Source organism: Lytechinus variegatus, chromosome 11 (assembly GCF_018143015.1).
Source record: "Lytechinus variegatus isolate NC3 chromosome 11, Lvar_3.0, whole genome shotgun sequence".
Taxonomy (NCBI): domain Eukaryota; kingdom Metazoa; phylum Echinodermata; class Echinoidea; order Temnopleuroida; family Toxopneustidae; genus Lytechinus; species Lytechinus variegatus.
The window spans coordinates 31,324,342-31,338,193 of NC_054750.1; the positions used below are offsets into that span (position 1 = coordinate 31,324,342).

General features: G+C 36.3%; 1 protein-coding gene across 4 annotated transcripts in view; it reads right to left on the minus strand.

Moving 5' to 3' along the window:
• Positions 1–6,398: 6,398 nt before the first annotated feature.
• The window catches only part of LOC121424255 (rho GTPase-activating protein 29-like), an 82,172-nt gene continuing 74,718 nt past the window's right edge, over positions 6,399–13,852 (minus strand). For all 4 annotated transcript variants that reach the window (XM_041619872.1, XM_041619873.1, XM_041619875.1 and 1 more), the window contains 6 exons: positions 13,053–13,237; positions 12,661–12,738; positions 11,527–11,611; positions 10,814–10,889; positions 10,168–10,365; positions 6,399–9,505 (listed from right to left, as the gene is read on the minus strand). In XM_041619872.1, coding sequence (XP_041475806.1) covers positions 9,207–9,505; positions 10,168–10,365; positions 10,814–10,889; positions 11,527–11,611; positions 12,661–12,738; positions 13,053–13,237 — 921 coding nt within the window. In that variant the 3' untranslated portion in view covers positions 6,399–9,206. The remainder of the gene's footprint in view (positions 9,506–10,167; positions 10,366–10,813; positions 10,890–11,526; positions 11,612–12,660; positions 12,739–13,052; positions 13,238–13,852) is intronic.

A 13,852-nucleotide genomic window follows, 5' to 3' on the forward strand; every position in this document is an offset into this window, starting at 1 on the left:
ACTGTTTGTGTTGGTTAGGGTTAACCATGAGGGTGGGGGGGCACTCTATAAAAGCCTTCCCCACAAGTTGCTGAAATTTCACATTTCAAATCTTTACATCCATTGTAATGGACTGTGCTTTTTAAAGAAAAATAATTATATTTTTATTAAAGACTGTTAATTGTATTATTAACAACTACAAAAAGCTAAAATAAAATGATCAGCAATGTGAATACGATATATAATTACAAATTTGCAGATTTCAGCTGGAAAGTAGGGACAAAATCTTGCCTTGGTAACTTCAGAGCCACATAACAAGGTGTTTCAAATTTGGAATTAGAGGATGTGCAAGACTCGAAAGAATAAATTCATCTAAAATGTTAGGAATTTACATTACAAATTTATTAGTAATAATGTGGGGCTGGCTGAATCATTCCACTATTCTTGGGGTAATTAGGAGAGTAGGAATGTAGTGAGAAATAAATGACCGTGCCTCATAATCACACTCCTTTTCTCCATTCATAAAAAGAGGGTGCCAATTAGTGACGTTTCTGGTGTCCCGTTTACATGTTGGAACTTTGACCTTTATGCCATCAAAACCTGGCCTGAAGTCTCATATCCTTTTCATAAACCCATCCTCCAATTAGCCGCCAATGAGTAATGCGGATAATTCAATAAAAATTGCGTTCACAAACTCCGAAAATAATCCGCACTATTTTTACGACCACACCATGGCAATTATCCGTATTATTTGGAAATGCGTTCATTAAGTCAAAATCTGGTCCTCCTCCGATTTTACGACCAAATTATGCTGCTATTAGCCACATAATTGGGTTTATGAAAGGGGTATAAGATACAGTGAATGAACATGAAGGGCCTAATGTTTAATATTTAGTAGCCCACTTAAATCTGACTAGTTTCCTGACAGTTTTTGTGGCGTAATTGGCTCAAATTTTCTTATTGAATATTAAAAAATGGGACACCAAAAATGTCACAAATTGGCTCCCTAATTCATAGAATTCCCAATCCACAAGTACATCACCCTTTAATACAGCCAGTCAGCCACTGTTACGTAACAACTAGTCTATGAGAATATTTTTTAGCAAATCACATCTTGTGTTTTTACTGAACACAACTTTTTTGTAAATTCAAGGTTGAATCAATACAAGAATACCAATATGTAAAGTTAGGATAATTGCAAGCCTTTAGGTTTGAATTGAATCCCCAACTGATCTAATCAAGACGGAAAGTGCGCTATACAAATCTCATGTATTATATTATTATTAAATCGTAACCGATTTGTTCCGGATACATCTGATATGGGCCCTGTCTTAAAAAGAGGTAAGATTGATCCAATAGATAAAATATAGGATTTGTATAGTGCACGTATCCACCTTGCTAGGTGCTCAGACGCTCCTATAATACCCCAGCTAAGCTAGTCTACCGATTCTGGTGCACACAGCTTTTTTAGGAATTACTTCTTGCCGGTACCCATTTACCTCACCTGGGTCGAGTGCAGCAGTGTGGATTAATTTCTTGCTGAAGGAGAACACGCCATGGCTAGGATTTGAACTCACGACCCTCTGGCCAATCAATCTCATCTGTATGGAAATCCTATACCATCATTTTTTTCTACAGGAAATTTGAAGGAACTCCTTAGTAAAAAAAGAGATTCACACCCACTGAATCTTCATGAGAATGATGAATGCATGAATATTTATCACATCTAGAAAATATTTTAAACTCATTTGCATTTTAGATGTTGACGTTGCTGTCCATCCATAGTTGTGGTTGATCAGATCAATCAGAACTCTTTGTAATACGGGGCCATGATGTAATTCCACTTAGATATCATTTTCAACATTTTTTTTTTAAGGATTGCTAATAGTCCTGTATTTCATTCAACAATTCAGAACTTTGAATAGATGGAATCAGGGCCCTGCATAACAGAGTCTATTGATTGATATTGGGGCATATTTTTTACGATTGATCATTCACAATAATCGATGCAATCAATCATAGGAATCCGCCCCAAGATCGATCACCAAGCTTTATGTTATGGGGTCTATGTTCAAATAAAATGTTATCACATTTTGTTCCTTAATTGCATTTCAAGGCAGACATAAGATGTGAAGTGTCCCTGACTACTTCCTTTCTTCACCTCATCACCCAAAAAGAAATATAATTTTTTTTTTGGGGGGGGGCTATGCTTCAAAACCTACAAACTCAATCTGCTGCATTGGATAAGCTTAAAGAGAAATTCCAGTAGTTGCGGTAAACACTGATTTCATGAGAAAGTCTGTAAAACAAGGCTTAATTGTCGGTATATCATCGAGGATCTAGATCTGGTACAGTTACATTAACTGAACTTTGTGAAATCTACACTGAAAAAATGTTCACACCGAAGATCCCCAACACAGATAAGCGCACGTGGGACAATGTATAATTATTGCTTAGGGCGTCAGGCCCGACGCCCTACCCGATTCCTGTGCTTATTTGCTGATTTCTCAGCAATTACACAATTTCTTACAGAATTCTTTGGCACATGCGTTTTATTTATACAAACAGACACTTTGGTGGTCACTTCATTGGATTCTTTACGAACTCATTTTGATATCGTTACCAAAACTAGCATTTACCTATAAAGATGGCAGTGAATAGGGATGTTCCTTGCTCATTCTATTTTATCTTAAAGTGATTGTTTAACATTGGTTTGACTTTTAAAGTCTGAGCTAGTAGGTCACACTTGTCACCTGTGCCTGTGATATGTTACAAAAATGAAGCCCAGAAAAAATTGCGGTCGAAAATCATTATTTAGTGCTTCAAAAATTGAAATATAAAGTGACCGGAAACACCATCTTAATTTCATCACATAAAGTTATGTGTACTATTTAGGCGTCTATAAGACGCCTATTTACAAAATCGGGGTTTGCCTTGTAGTTTTAGCTTTTCATTCTCAATAATGGTTGTTTTCAGGGTTTATTAGTTCTAATACATGCACTTGTACACATGTTTCATCTTGGTTTGAGAATTTTTTAAATCGGGTGCTCATAAAGTTAAACAATACCTTTAATTTCCAGGTCTCTTACAGCCTTTCAGGGGCCAAATCGCCCTGCGTCTCTATGTAATTCTTTCCCTGCACCGAATAGATGTAACGTTTGACTAACTACACATCGTCGAGATCATTAGTAAGAATTCACGCATAAGGTACCTTTGGAACAGTTGTAACACGCCCGAGTCATAGCCAAGGGCGTTTGGACTACATGTATTACCAAGGTAACAAGTGCGAGTAATTTACTGCCAGAGCAAAATAATGTGTATTATTTGTTTTATAAGATAATGTGATGTGGATCCTTGTCATTTGATAAACCATCCCCATCTCAAAACAATGACTGGTCAACAGAACTATTTCTTAGCAAATCGGACTGTTAGCCGAAATTATTGACTGGTCACATGATAGATTTCAGCCAATCATATGCCTAGGATCCATATCACCATTTTATCATTCATAGCAACACAACAAAGAGTCTTGACAATAAATTTCTCTTTCTACTTCACCATATTTTATTAATATAATAGTAATAGGGTCTGAAGCTAAGAACATTATACAGACGGCACTGTACAGACATACATACAAACATACATACATGTACATGTAAATAATCAGTGATTGTAGAAAATGCTGATATAAATGCTGCCCACTGGCAGAATGTGCGTATTTATCATGGCAAATAAAAACTCCCCAAATACCATCTATACATGTAGTCTCAACAATATCATTCTGTTATTAAACAGAATCAATAAAAAAAAAGTGTTCTACAGATAAATGCTATTGCCTTCAAAAAGTATGATATATTTCATCCAATTGTTGCATTATAAATAATTTATTATATATTTATTCACATATAAAGTATTTTTCTGTATTATTGAACTCTGTTTATGGAAGCCAGTAACAAAACATGTACATCTTTATGATTTCTAGGTGACATATTCAAAATAGCTAATTATAATTCTGAGTTCGATTAAACCTGCATGAACTACAAATTATAAATGTTCATTCAGCTTACTGTCACAAGAAGAGGGATCCCCCTCATTGAAAAATGTGAGAAAATATTGACAATTAATAGCTCTGCCTGAAAACAAGGTTAAATAGATGTCATTGTGATGAATCGTGGGAAAAAGTTCAAAATTATTCAGGGGCGTTTCATGAAAGGACTTGTCGGACATTTTATCCAACAAGTCCCATTTTATCCGACAGTTACCATAGGAACAGTGCCTCTCAGCCAATCAGAATCATGGAAAGATGTCAGATCTGACAACATGTCGGATGAAAATATTGAAGAAACGCTCCCAAGGTTAACACTTTTGTGTTTTATTATGTGCCCCCCCCCCGGCTACGGTTTGAATTACTAAACAATATCTGATTTTGGAAGAAAAAAAATGGTCCCCTTTTAGATATAGCATTATCTATGTCTTGCTTTAAAGTGAAAGTGAGTCACATGAATGCAAGTCATTTATTATTTGAATTCAATACCATTCAAAATAATGATAATCTGCATTATGGTACAGTTTTAATAATATCGTCCCTTCACTCCCTCCCTTATCCCCTGACATACCCCAGGGATTAATGCCAATCTTCTACCCCCATATCGTCGGTGGTCATCCGAACTGTATTATCACATGGGTTTAAACCCATTTCAGAGAAAATCAACTTCAAAGTTTACTATAATTAGTTCCCCAGCCTTACAAGATTTCATTGCGAGAAATGCACATGGTTGGAAAGACCAAGACAATTGCTTGACATTGGTATCTTTATTTTTACACAAAACTAAAGAATCCGAGAAAATATCGCAAAAGAGCTACATGCTTGTAGTTTCGGTCTGAGGGGTTAAGATTTTCCCTGTACAAAAACGCCATAGGGAATACAACAACCCTGACCGCGATTTTAAATGCGCGCGGTCAGTCAAAACGCTGTAACGCTTTTCACATGCAAAAACAGTGCAGCTCCTAGTGCTGATACGATGGTTGGGCTGACTGCGCGCATTGAAATCAAGGTCAGTCAAAACGTCGTATCGCTCTAATATAGTACGTTTCCCATGGAATTTGCGCATTTTAATTTTTACTGAAAATTTGTAAGTCATCACCGTGAAAATACTCATATCTTAGAAGATGAAATAAATTGCTGCCTAGAAATTTAGTTATGAATAGAGTAGGACTTCTACATTCAATTTTATGAAAAAAATGTCAAAATCTCTCTTTTTTTTAAACCAAAATTGACTGATACAACGGTTCGGATGACCGCCGACGATATGATCGAAGCTACTACAAACTCAATTTATCTCCATCCATTTTCAGCTGAATGATCTTTTATTCCAAGTTTGGAAGCCCCTTCCCCCATCTCCCCCATCCAAGCTATGGCAAGCAGGAAAAGATCAGTTGATTTGAAGCCCAACAAGTGACCACTGTCAAAGCCAATTGCCATGTGACAATTATCTCAATGGTTTGACAGGCATAGATAAGATGGCTCCTACACCATAAAAGGCATTGCAAGAAACTTATGTTCAATTCAAAATTGAGAGTACTGGGTTGTTTCTAGAAACTTGGGATCAATTGCAAGTCTATTTTTGGTCCCTAAAATCAATTATATGTCTTGCAGTCTATTGCAAATTAGTGATTGATTGCTAATCTGCTCCTTGAAACAAGAAGTTTAATCTGATTTGCTATTACCTACCGTTGACCTATCAGTTGTAAAACTGCAACAGTATATTTGCAATTGACTGCAAATATTTTCTTGCAACACCCCCTAAGTCACAATAAAAAAACAATTCCTTTGATTTTATACACACTTGATTTGCTTTCAATTGCAACAATCAAATTTCTCGCCATGCCAAATATCAATTAATGTGGGACTCACCTTTGATGAGCAATCAAACCGTTTCTTGCAACGCCCAACAAGTTTACATGAATATCAGAATTAAGAAGCCTATGAGTGAATAAATTCAGGGATATGCTTGTGGCTGATAAGCACCTGATAAATGCTTTGTAGGAAATGGATTTTGTCATTTTTTTTTTAAATTGTACATGGGGCAATGGAAAATCATGAAATGACTCATTTGGATTTGATGTGAAAATCAGATTTAAACTTCTTTTCTTACATGAATTCTATTAAAGTAAGTTTATTCTTCTGTAATCATAATTCACCATCCAAAATGTCATTCTTTCATTTTGTTTCGAACAGCACAAGACGCAGAGCTGGATGGCTGCCGCAATTCACTTGTTTAACACAATATGTAAGACACAGATTGCGATTATTCTCTAATCACTGTACGTTACACTCTTGGAAGACATCCTAAGACTTCAGAACACTTTCCGAAGATAAAAGAAATATTGGCACAATTTCTTGCTTTTTTTCCTCTAAATTAGAGTACTATCAAAATATGACACATATTTTACATAAATACTATGTTAATCATAAACATTGCACATGGTGTAATCTATTAAAGCATAAGATAAAATATGATAAAAGTCGCACAGAGAATGGCTGTCTTCTTTAATAGGCAGTGGGGTTATGACAAAAAATATATTCAATTGAAAGAAAGAAAGAGAGAAATGAGAAGAAAAGCTAAACAGAGAGAGTAGTATTACATAAAGAGTTCAAACTGAGGAAGGAAAGAAAGGAGAGAAAGAAAGAAAAAAATGAAATAGAAAGCGGTCAGAGAAAGAGAGAATACTAGAGAAATGGGGTAGTCATAGCTTCAACATAATGTATACCAGCACCGATATGATTTGGGTTATCAATGTAAAGCTAAATAGAACAGCTTTTTTTGTTTCTTCTTGAGGCCACCACACACCTTATGACTACTCTGCGACCCGATTTTGGAATAAAATGTACTAGAATTTAATGCTTATATTGAGACATGGCAGATCTTACTGTGTAAAGTTCTAACAAATAACTATAAATCTGTGACTCTGATATCCTTATTAGAATAAAAGCAAACTTAATATCTAGTCATAATGACGTCATAGCAATCTATTAATTGGCCTTTACATCAAAATAAAGGCTTGCAATCATCCAAAATTGTTATGTTAGTGTTCTTGCATTTAATTTGAACCTCAAATAAAAAGATAAAATGAGCAAAATTGTTCCAAAATCGGATCTGGACTACCTGTAAGGTGTACGGTGGCCTTTAAGAACCATGAATTTACTGTCAAGATAAATCCCCCAACATGGATGATGTAACAATAAATTGCCATATTAAAATATGTATATAAGGTCTAGTTGTGTACTGTTAACACACACATGAATTCTGGTTGAAAACACATACAGATTTCAGCGTGAAACACTAAGCTAAACTGCAATCAGTGGTTTGATATGAATGGTTAGAGAGAATCTCAATTTTCATCAGGTTATTATTCAGGACTAATTGTCATTTAAGCATGACTGACTGATCTTCATTATGAAGATTGGTGTGTTCTGATCTGTGTCAAAAGAGAGTTTTCGTAATTGCAACAGGGACCGATTCTACAGCATAGTACATGTATTGAAAATGCTGGTCAAATCGCAATGGACAGCCGAGAGGGCTTTGTCGAAAGTTGGTGATCCGGAAGAGCAGATCGTCCCAAGAAAAGGAGCTGACGAAAAACTGCAAATATATCGTTTGTCCAGAGTCATGGACGAAACTGCAGTTTTGATTCACTGATTTGCGACTAACAGCGTGTCTCTACAGAGAATCATTAAATGGTATTACCCGCGTAAGTATTCAGAATTCCAGAAAACTTCCCTGTAGAAACAGACCGATTTAGTTTACTGATAAACCGCATCGTGCAAAATACGGTTCCTCATAACCACCTCTGGGAGGTGGTTATTGCCCTGTTAATCGGATTATTTGCTCTGAAGAAACAGGTCGGTTTAAGGACGATACGGTTTTTCGATACCGGAAAATATATACAGTTTTTCACCATTCTCTGCAGAAACGCGCCAAAAGACTGCTTTGCCATAAAGTGATTTTGAAAATAGATTGTCTTATGTTCCAGAAAGCGTTTGAGTGGTAGTTGCGAAAACTCTCTATTTTATATATAGCTAACCAAAGTCAGAGCTGGATTTTTTCCAACAGAAATCTCAGAAGCATATTTCTCAACTAAAATGCATGTATTCACTTGAAAAGAGTTAAAAACAATGAAACATTTGATAGCTGCTACCAGTGGAAGACATCGGAAATAGCTTTAGGTGAGAATAGATGCAGTAGAAATATGGTAAAGCTGGCAATAACTGGTACTTATTCAGAATTCCTACTGCACTACATCAATTGATAGCTCCTATAGACATGAAGATATATTCTGGTGGCCGGTTTCATAAGGCTGTTTGTAAGTTACGAACATCTTTACGCACAACTCATATCCCTTTCTGCTATTATAAAATACATCCCTATGTAGCTGACTTGGCATTGAGGAAAGTTGTGTGCAACTTCACGAACAGTTTTACGAAACACTACCCAGATACTTCTATGCAAATTTCTCCAAATTGCATCATATACAAGAGAATAGGGTTCTGTTTGTTTAAATATTATTTTCTCTTTTTTTTCTCACTTTCTTCTCTTGTTTTCAACATAGCCTTTCTCCCTATCTCTCTTCTTTCTCTCTCTCCCTTTCTCTGTATTTATCCCCTTGTCTCTCCCTCTCTCTCTCTCTCTCCCTCTCTGTATTTCTCCTTCATTTTCTCTCTCTGTCTTTCATTCTAAACCACTAACATACATTCATACCAATCTGTTCATACAAAGCATACTAAATCAACAATATACTTTCTGAGACAAAAAATACATCTCTGGCAACTATCATAATATAGGCAAATGTACCATACATTTCCGTTTCAAAACCACCGCTGGAAGAAGATTCCAATATCATTCATATACAAGTTTTCTGTTATTAAACTTACATTAAGCTTGAGATGATTTTAATAGATAAATAAAAAAAAAAAGATTGGATCCTAAAATATTATGATAATCAATGAATGTTCGAGACAAGGTCCAGCCTTCAATCTATAAAAGCATGCATGGGAGAATGGCCATGCTGCTTGGACTCAAAGTTCAAAGGTCACATGATATGGCGATTTCTACATCATTAGAAGGAAGCATGGCATATCCCTGACTTGCAAATGGTACCTAATGTTCGGAACCATTCTCACGAAACAAGAACATCATGTGAACCATAGAGGACTTTTCTTCGGTGCGTCACACGAACCGAGGTTCCCTGCTTCGCCGCCTCTGCGTCGTCTGGTCGGGATTTCCGGGGTCCAGTTTCTGGCCACCCTTGGCTTGCTTTTGACTGGTAGCGTCGCCTCCTGGTGACGAGGGCGTGGTCGCACTTGCGCCCTTCCTCTGTGGCTGCTGGTTGGTATAGGCGCTGGGGATGTACCCTCCTGGCTCACCGGACCTCTCCTGTGATGATCCGCCCGACAGCTGCAGGAGAGTTGGTTTGTTTGGTGAGTGGGGTGTTTTGATATGATGACTTTCACCATCACTTCCTGAACCTAAGGGATAGTATTAAAAAATGTATCGTACTAGTAAATTGGTTAATGTACCGTACTAGTAAATTGGTTAATGTACATATATATATATACAATGAAATAACGAAGTATGTCCCCCCTTAATGAAAAGAAAATAACAATCAAAACTAAATGAAGAATAGTAAAAAATTGCTCAATTATTCCACTTTAACTAGATTCGTCTTTAATTCTACAGAAAGTGAAATATTGATTCACAATAAAATTCATACAAAAATTGCGCTCTAGCGCCATATATCAAGCATGTATACGCTGATGAGATGCGTTGCGTAGCAATGGAATCATTATGTTATCATCATGACGTAACTTACATCATAATCTAAAACGCTATGATCAAAAGACGTAATTTATGTCATATTCTATATATTGATATCTCTCATCATTGATTCTAGTGACAGATTCGTGGAACATAAAGTTAAACCCATGGTTTATGCAGATTTCCTATATAAATTTCGCTTATTTACCGCATATATCAAAAATAATCCAATGCTGATGCATATATACTTATGTCACAGTGCGCCAGTTTTAGTCTTTACTTCAAAAGACTTGCCTGACTCTAGCTTTTACTAAGCCCCGGGCAATTGGGCAAGTGCTTATGTAGCACCCTGCTATTATGCAAATGATCTCACCATCCTCATCACTGCTGTGTCCGTTCTTGACAGGTTGGGCGTGTCTGTTCCTTCTCCTCCTGTCCGGATGATCGCCTTGATCCTCGCTGCTCCCGGGTAAGGTGAACCCCATGGAATGTGACGATGATGACGGAGACGGGGTGGCGGTGGAGCTCGTCAGATGGGTTGAGTTGTTTGAACTTTGGTTCAGAGCGTGACCTGAAAAGGGGCAGTGTGGCAATCCAATTAATTAACAATAATAATAATAGCTGGATTTATAAAGCGCTTTTTGCCTGAGGATACAAAGCGCTGCTATGATTACCCTGGCTTTAGCTCGAGCTACCATCACCGGCGCTCAGTGCATGCAAGAAATTACTCCTACCAATTCACCTCACCTGGGTCCAGTGCAGCAGTGTGGATATATTTCTTGCTGAAGGAAAACGCGCCATGGCTAGGATTCGAACCCACGACCCTCTGTTTCAAAGGCGAGAGTCAGAACCACTAGACCACGACGCACCCACAAAATAAAATGGCGCATTTCCTCTGGTCTACAAGCGGTAGGTTATTCTGATCCAATCTAGTATTTGGTATAGCGCCTTTTTTTGGGGGGGGGCAGTTACAAAAGGCTTCAAATATAATCATCAATACGATTTTACTTGTTACTTACCTCTGTGGATATCATTTGGAGAATGAGCCTCATCTCTTTGGAAGTCTTCGACCGGTGTTTCTTGAGGTCCATAGATCTGAAGAAAAACAACATTCAATGCATTATCCAATGCAGGTACACACTTTCATTACGTCAAGATAAATCACATTTTGTTCCTCAAATTGGCAACATTATGTTAATTTATTTTCTATTCATTATTGAAAAAAAAAAAAATACGGATATGGCAGGAATCTCAACGAGTGATAAAGATAAACTTTAGAGAAAAATTGCCAATTTGCAGCTTTAAACAGTGATTGTGTTGTTCCCATGGCATTGCCAACTTAGAGTGTGTAATCATTCCACGAGACAGCTTTTTCTGAGCTCCTTAACATTCCTTCATTTCGAGATACAAGGTTTAAACAGCCCATGGACAAGATTTGTATGTAGAGACAACTTTGCAGGATATCTAAATTTTTTTAATCTACAAGTTTACATTGACAAAAGAGAATTATCATCATTACTTACTGTTACATATAGTTCATGAATAGAATTTGATACTTCACTTTTATCAAAGTCCCCCAACATTGAAGATAGAGCTTCAGATTATTCTTCTTCCATTCCATTTATTGCAATTATTTTGCCATTTCCAAATGACTTGCACATTTTTAATTTCATAAGATTTGTGGAAAATAAGCGAAATGAATGAAAAAAAAATCCTTAAAATAGAAACTCACCTCTGGATATAACGCCATAAGCTCTATCGCCCTCGTGTGGTGGTTCATGTCAATGAGTGCATCCAGTGACGAAGCATTAGCATCTCTGAAACAATGAAACACAAAATACAAAATATTGCAAGAATCTCTAAATACCAAGATCCAAATAGAAATATGTAACACATTCAAAAGAGGAATGAGTACAATATTCGTAGGTAATTTGTCATCAAACTGAAAATAGTACTGTAAAGATATCTTATCTGCAAAGGCCTCCACAAATAAAAAGTTGGTTAAATGCTGCTACGACTAAAACAGCTTCTGTTAGACACACATGTAGCAGGCAAGCCCATTTTGAAAATGGCAATTTCTCACGCATCTGACAGATATACAAGTCTAGTGTTTTATCAACACTGGAGAGAACAATTGTGTTTTAAATGTATTGGCCTACATCATGTGTAAATCAATATATGTTTGATATACAGTTCACACCACATGTGCAGATGGCACTTATGAATATTCACGAAGATCACATTAATGACTATTCAAGAAGATGGCACTAATGAATATTCATGAAGATCACATTAATGACTATTCAAGAAGACGGCATTAATGAATATTCATGAAGATCACATTAATGACTATTCAAGATGGCATTAATGAATATTCATGAAGATGGTATTAATGACTATTAATGAAGATGGCCTTGATGAATATTCATGAAGATGGCATTAATGAATATTCATGAGATGGCATTGACTATTCAAGAAGATACCATTAACAAATATTCATGGAGATGGCATACATGTAAGTGACTATTCAAGAAGAAGGCATCAATTAATATTCATGAAGATGGCATTAATGACTATTCAAGAAGATGGCATTGATGAATATTCAAGCAGATTGCATTAAAGAATATTCATGAAGATCGCATTAAAGACTATTCAAGAAGATGGCATTAACAAATATTCATGAAGTTGGCATAAATGACTATTCAAGAAGATGGCATTAATAAATATTTATGAAGATGGCATAAGTGACTATTCAAGAAGATGGCATTAACAAATATTCATGAAGTTGGCATTAATGACTATTCAAGAAGATGGCATTTATGAATATACATGAAGATGGCATGGCTATATGCTGATTAATACATACCTTAGTTTGAGTAGAGTTGGTCCAAAGACGATGCCAAGATTACTACCAGACATGTGATTCAGAGGTTCATCCGATACCCTGTATTCAAAAGTGAAAAGAAACGCATAGAGAGTCAAATCCGGAAAGAAAATAAAAGACAAGTATTCTGCATTATTCAAAAGTATACTTTTTCAAAACTAAGAAACTGTCGTTTACTGATTTTATGAATAAAAACAAACAGCACAAGTCTGAACGATATTGAGTTCTATTTCACTAGTCAAGAAATTTTGAGCAATAGTTTCAATCAAAGTTCAGGATCTACAGCATACGTCACTTGAAAGCTACCTAAGATGGATAAGAGTTATTTAGTTCCATAGAGTCATGGACAGAATACATTAGAATCATTGACAAACCTTTTTAAGTGATACATGAGAACTTTGGCTGTGTTGTGGTGGAGTTGGGGGAGTTTGTTGACGACCTGCTTGAACCTGGCAATGACCTCCGCATCGTCATAGACCACACCCTCCTTCTGAGGGAACTCTTTGGCTGCTGCTATGAAGTCTGGGTAAAGGTTAAAGGTCAACAGTGGTTCGGGGAGCTGTAGGTAAAAATAAGACATTCTTTAATTTATATATATACATATGTTATTCAGTTAGATATGTCGTTGTAATATGATAAGTGCTACATGTATATGAAAGCGGAACATTAGCATGTCGCTAACAGAAGCTCAATTCGAAGAAGCATGTAAGTCCGGCACCCAATAATAAAGGACTTACCTGAAACGATAGGTCGCCATTTTATTTAAATTCAAATAAAACAATTGTAGAGCTCAAAAATAAACCAGCCTTTACAATGTTTCTCTTCTGAGCTTAAAGGCATTAGTTGCAGCAAACAATTATTTCATCTTTTAAATCAAGGATAATTGTCAAAATATTATCATACATCTAGATGTGGTACATTAACGTAAACCTATCTTAGCTCGAAATTGTTCATTCTGATGATCACTAACACAGAAAAGCATATGTGGGACAGTGTATTACTATTGCTTTGAAAAATAATAATAATAATAATACCCAATTTTTATAAAGCGCTTTTCCCAGAATGGCTCAAAGCGCGTTACAGCATATTATTACCCCGGTCATTGGATTCATTTCAATCCCGCACTAAAGTGCACAATTTCCACTCCCTGGGGAGCATTCCTTGCATTCATCGC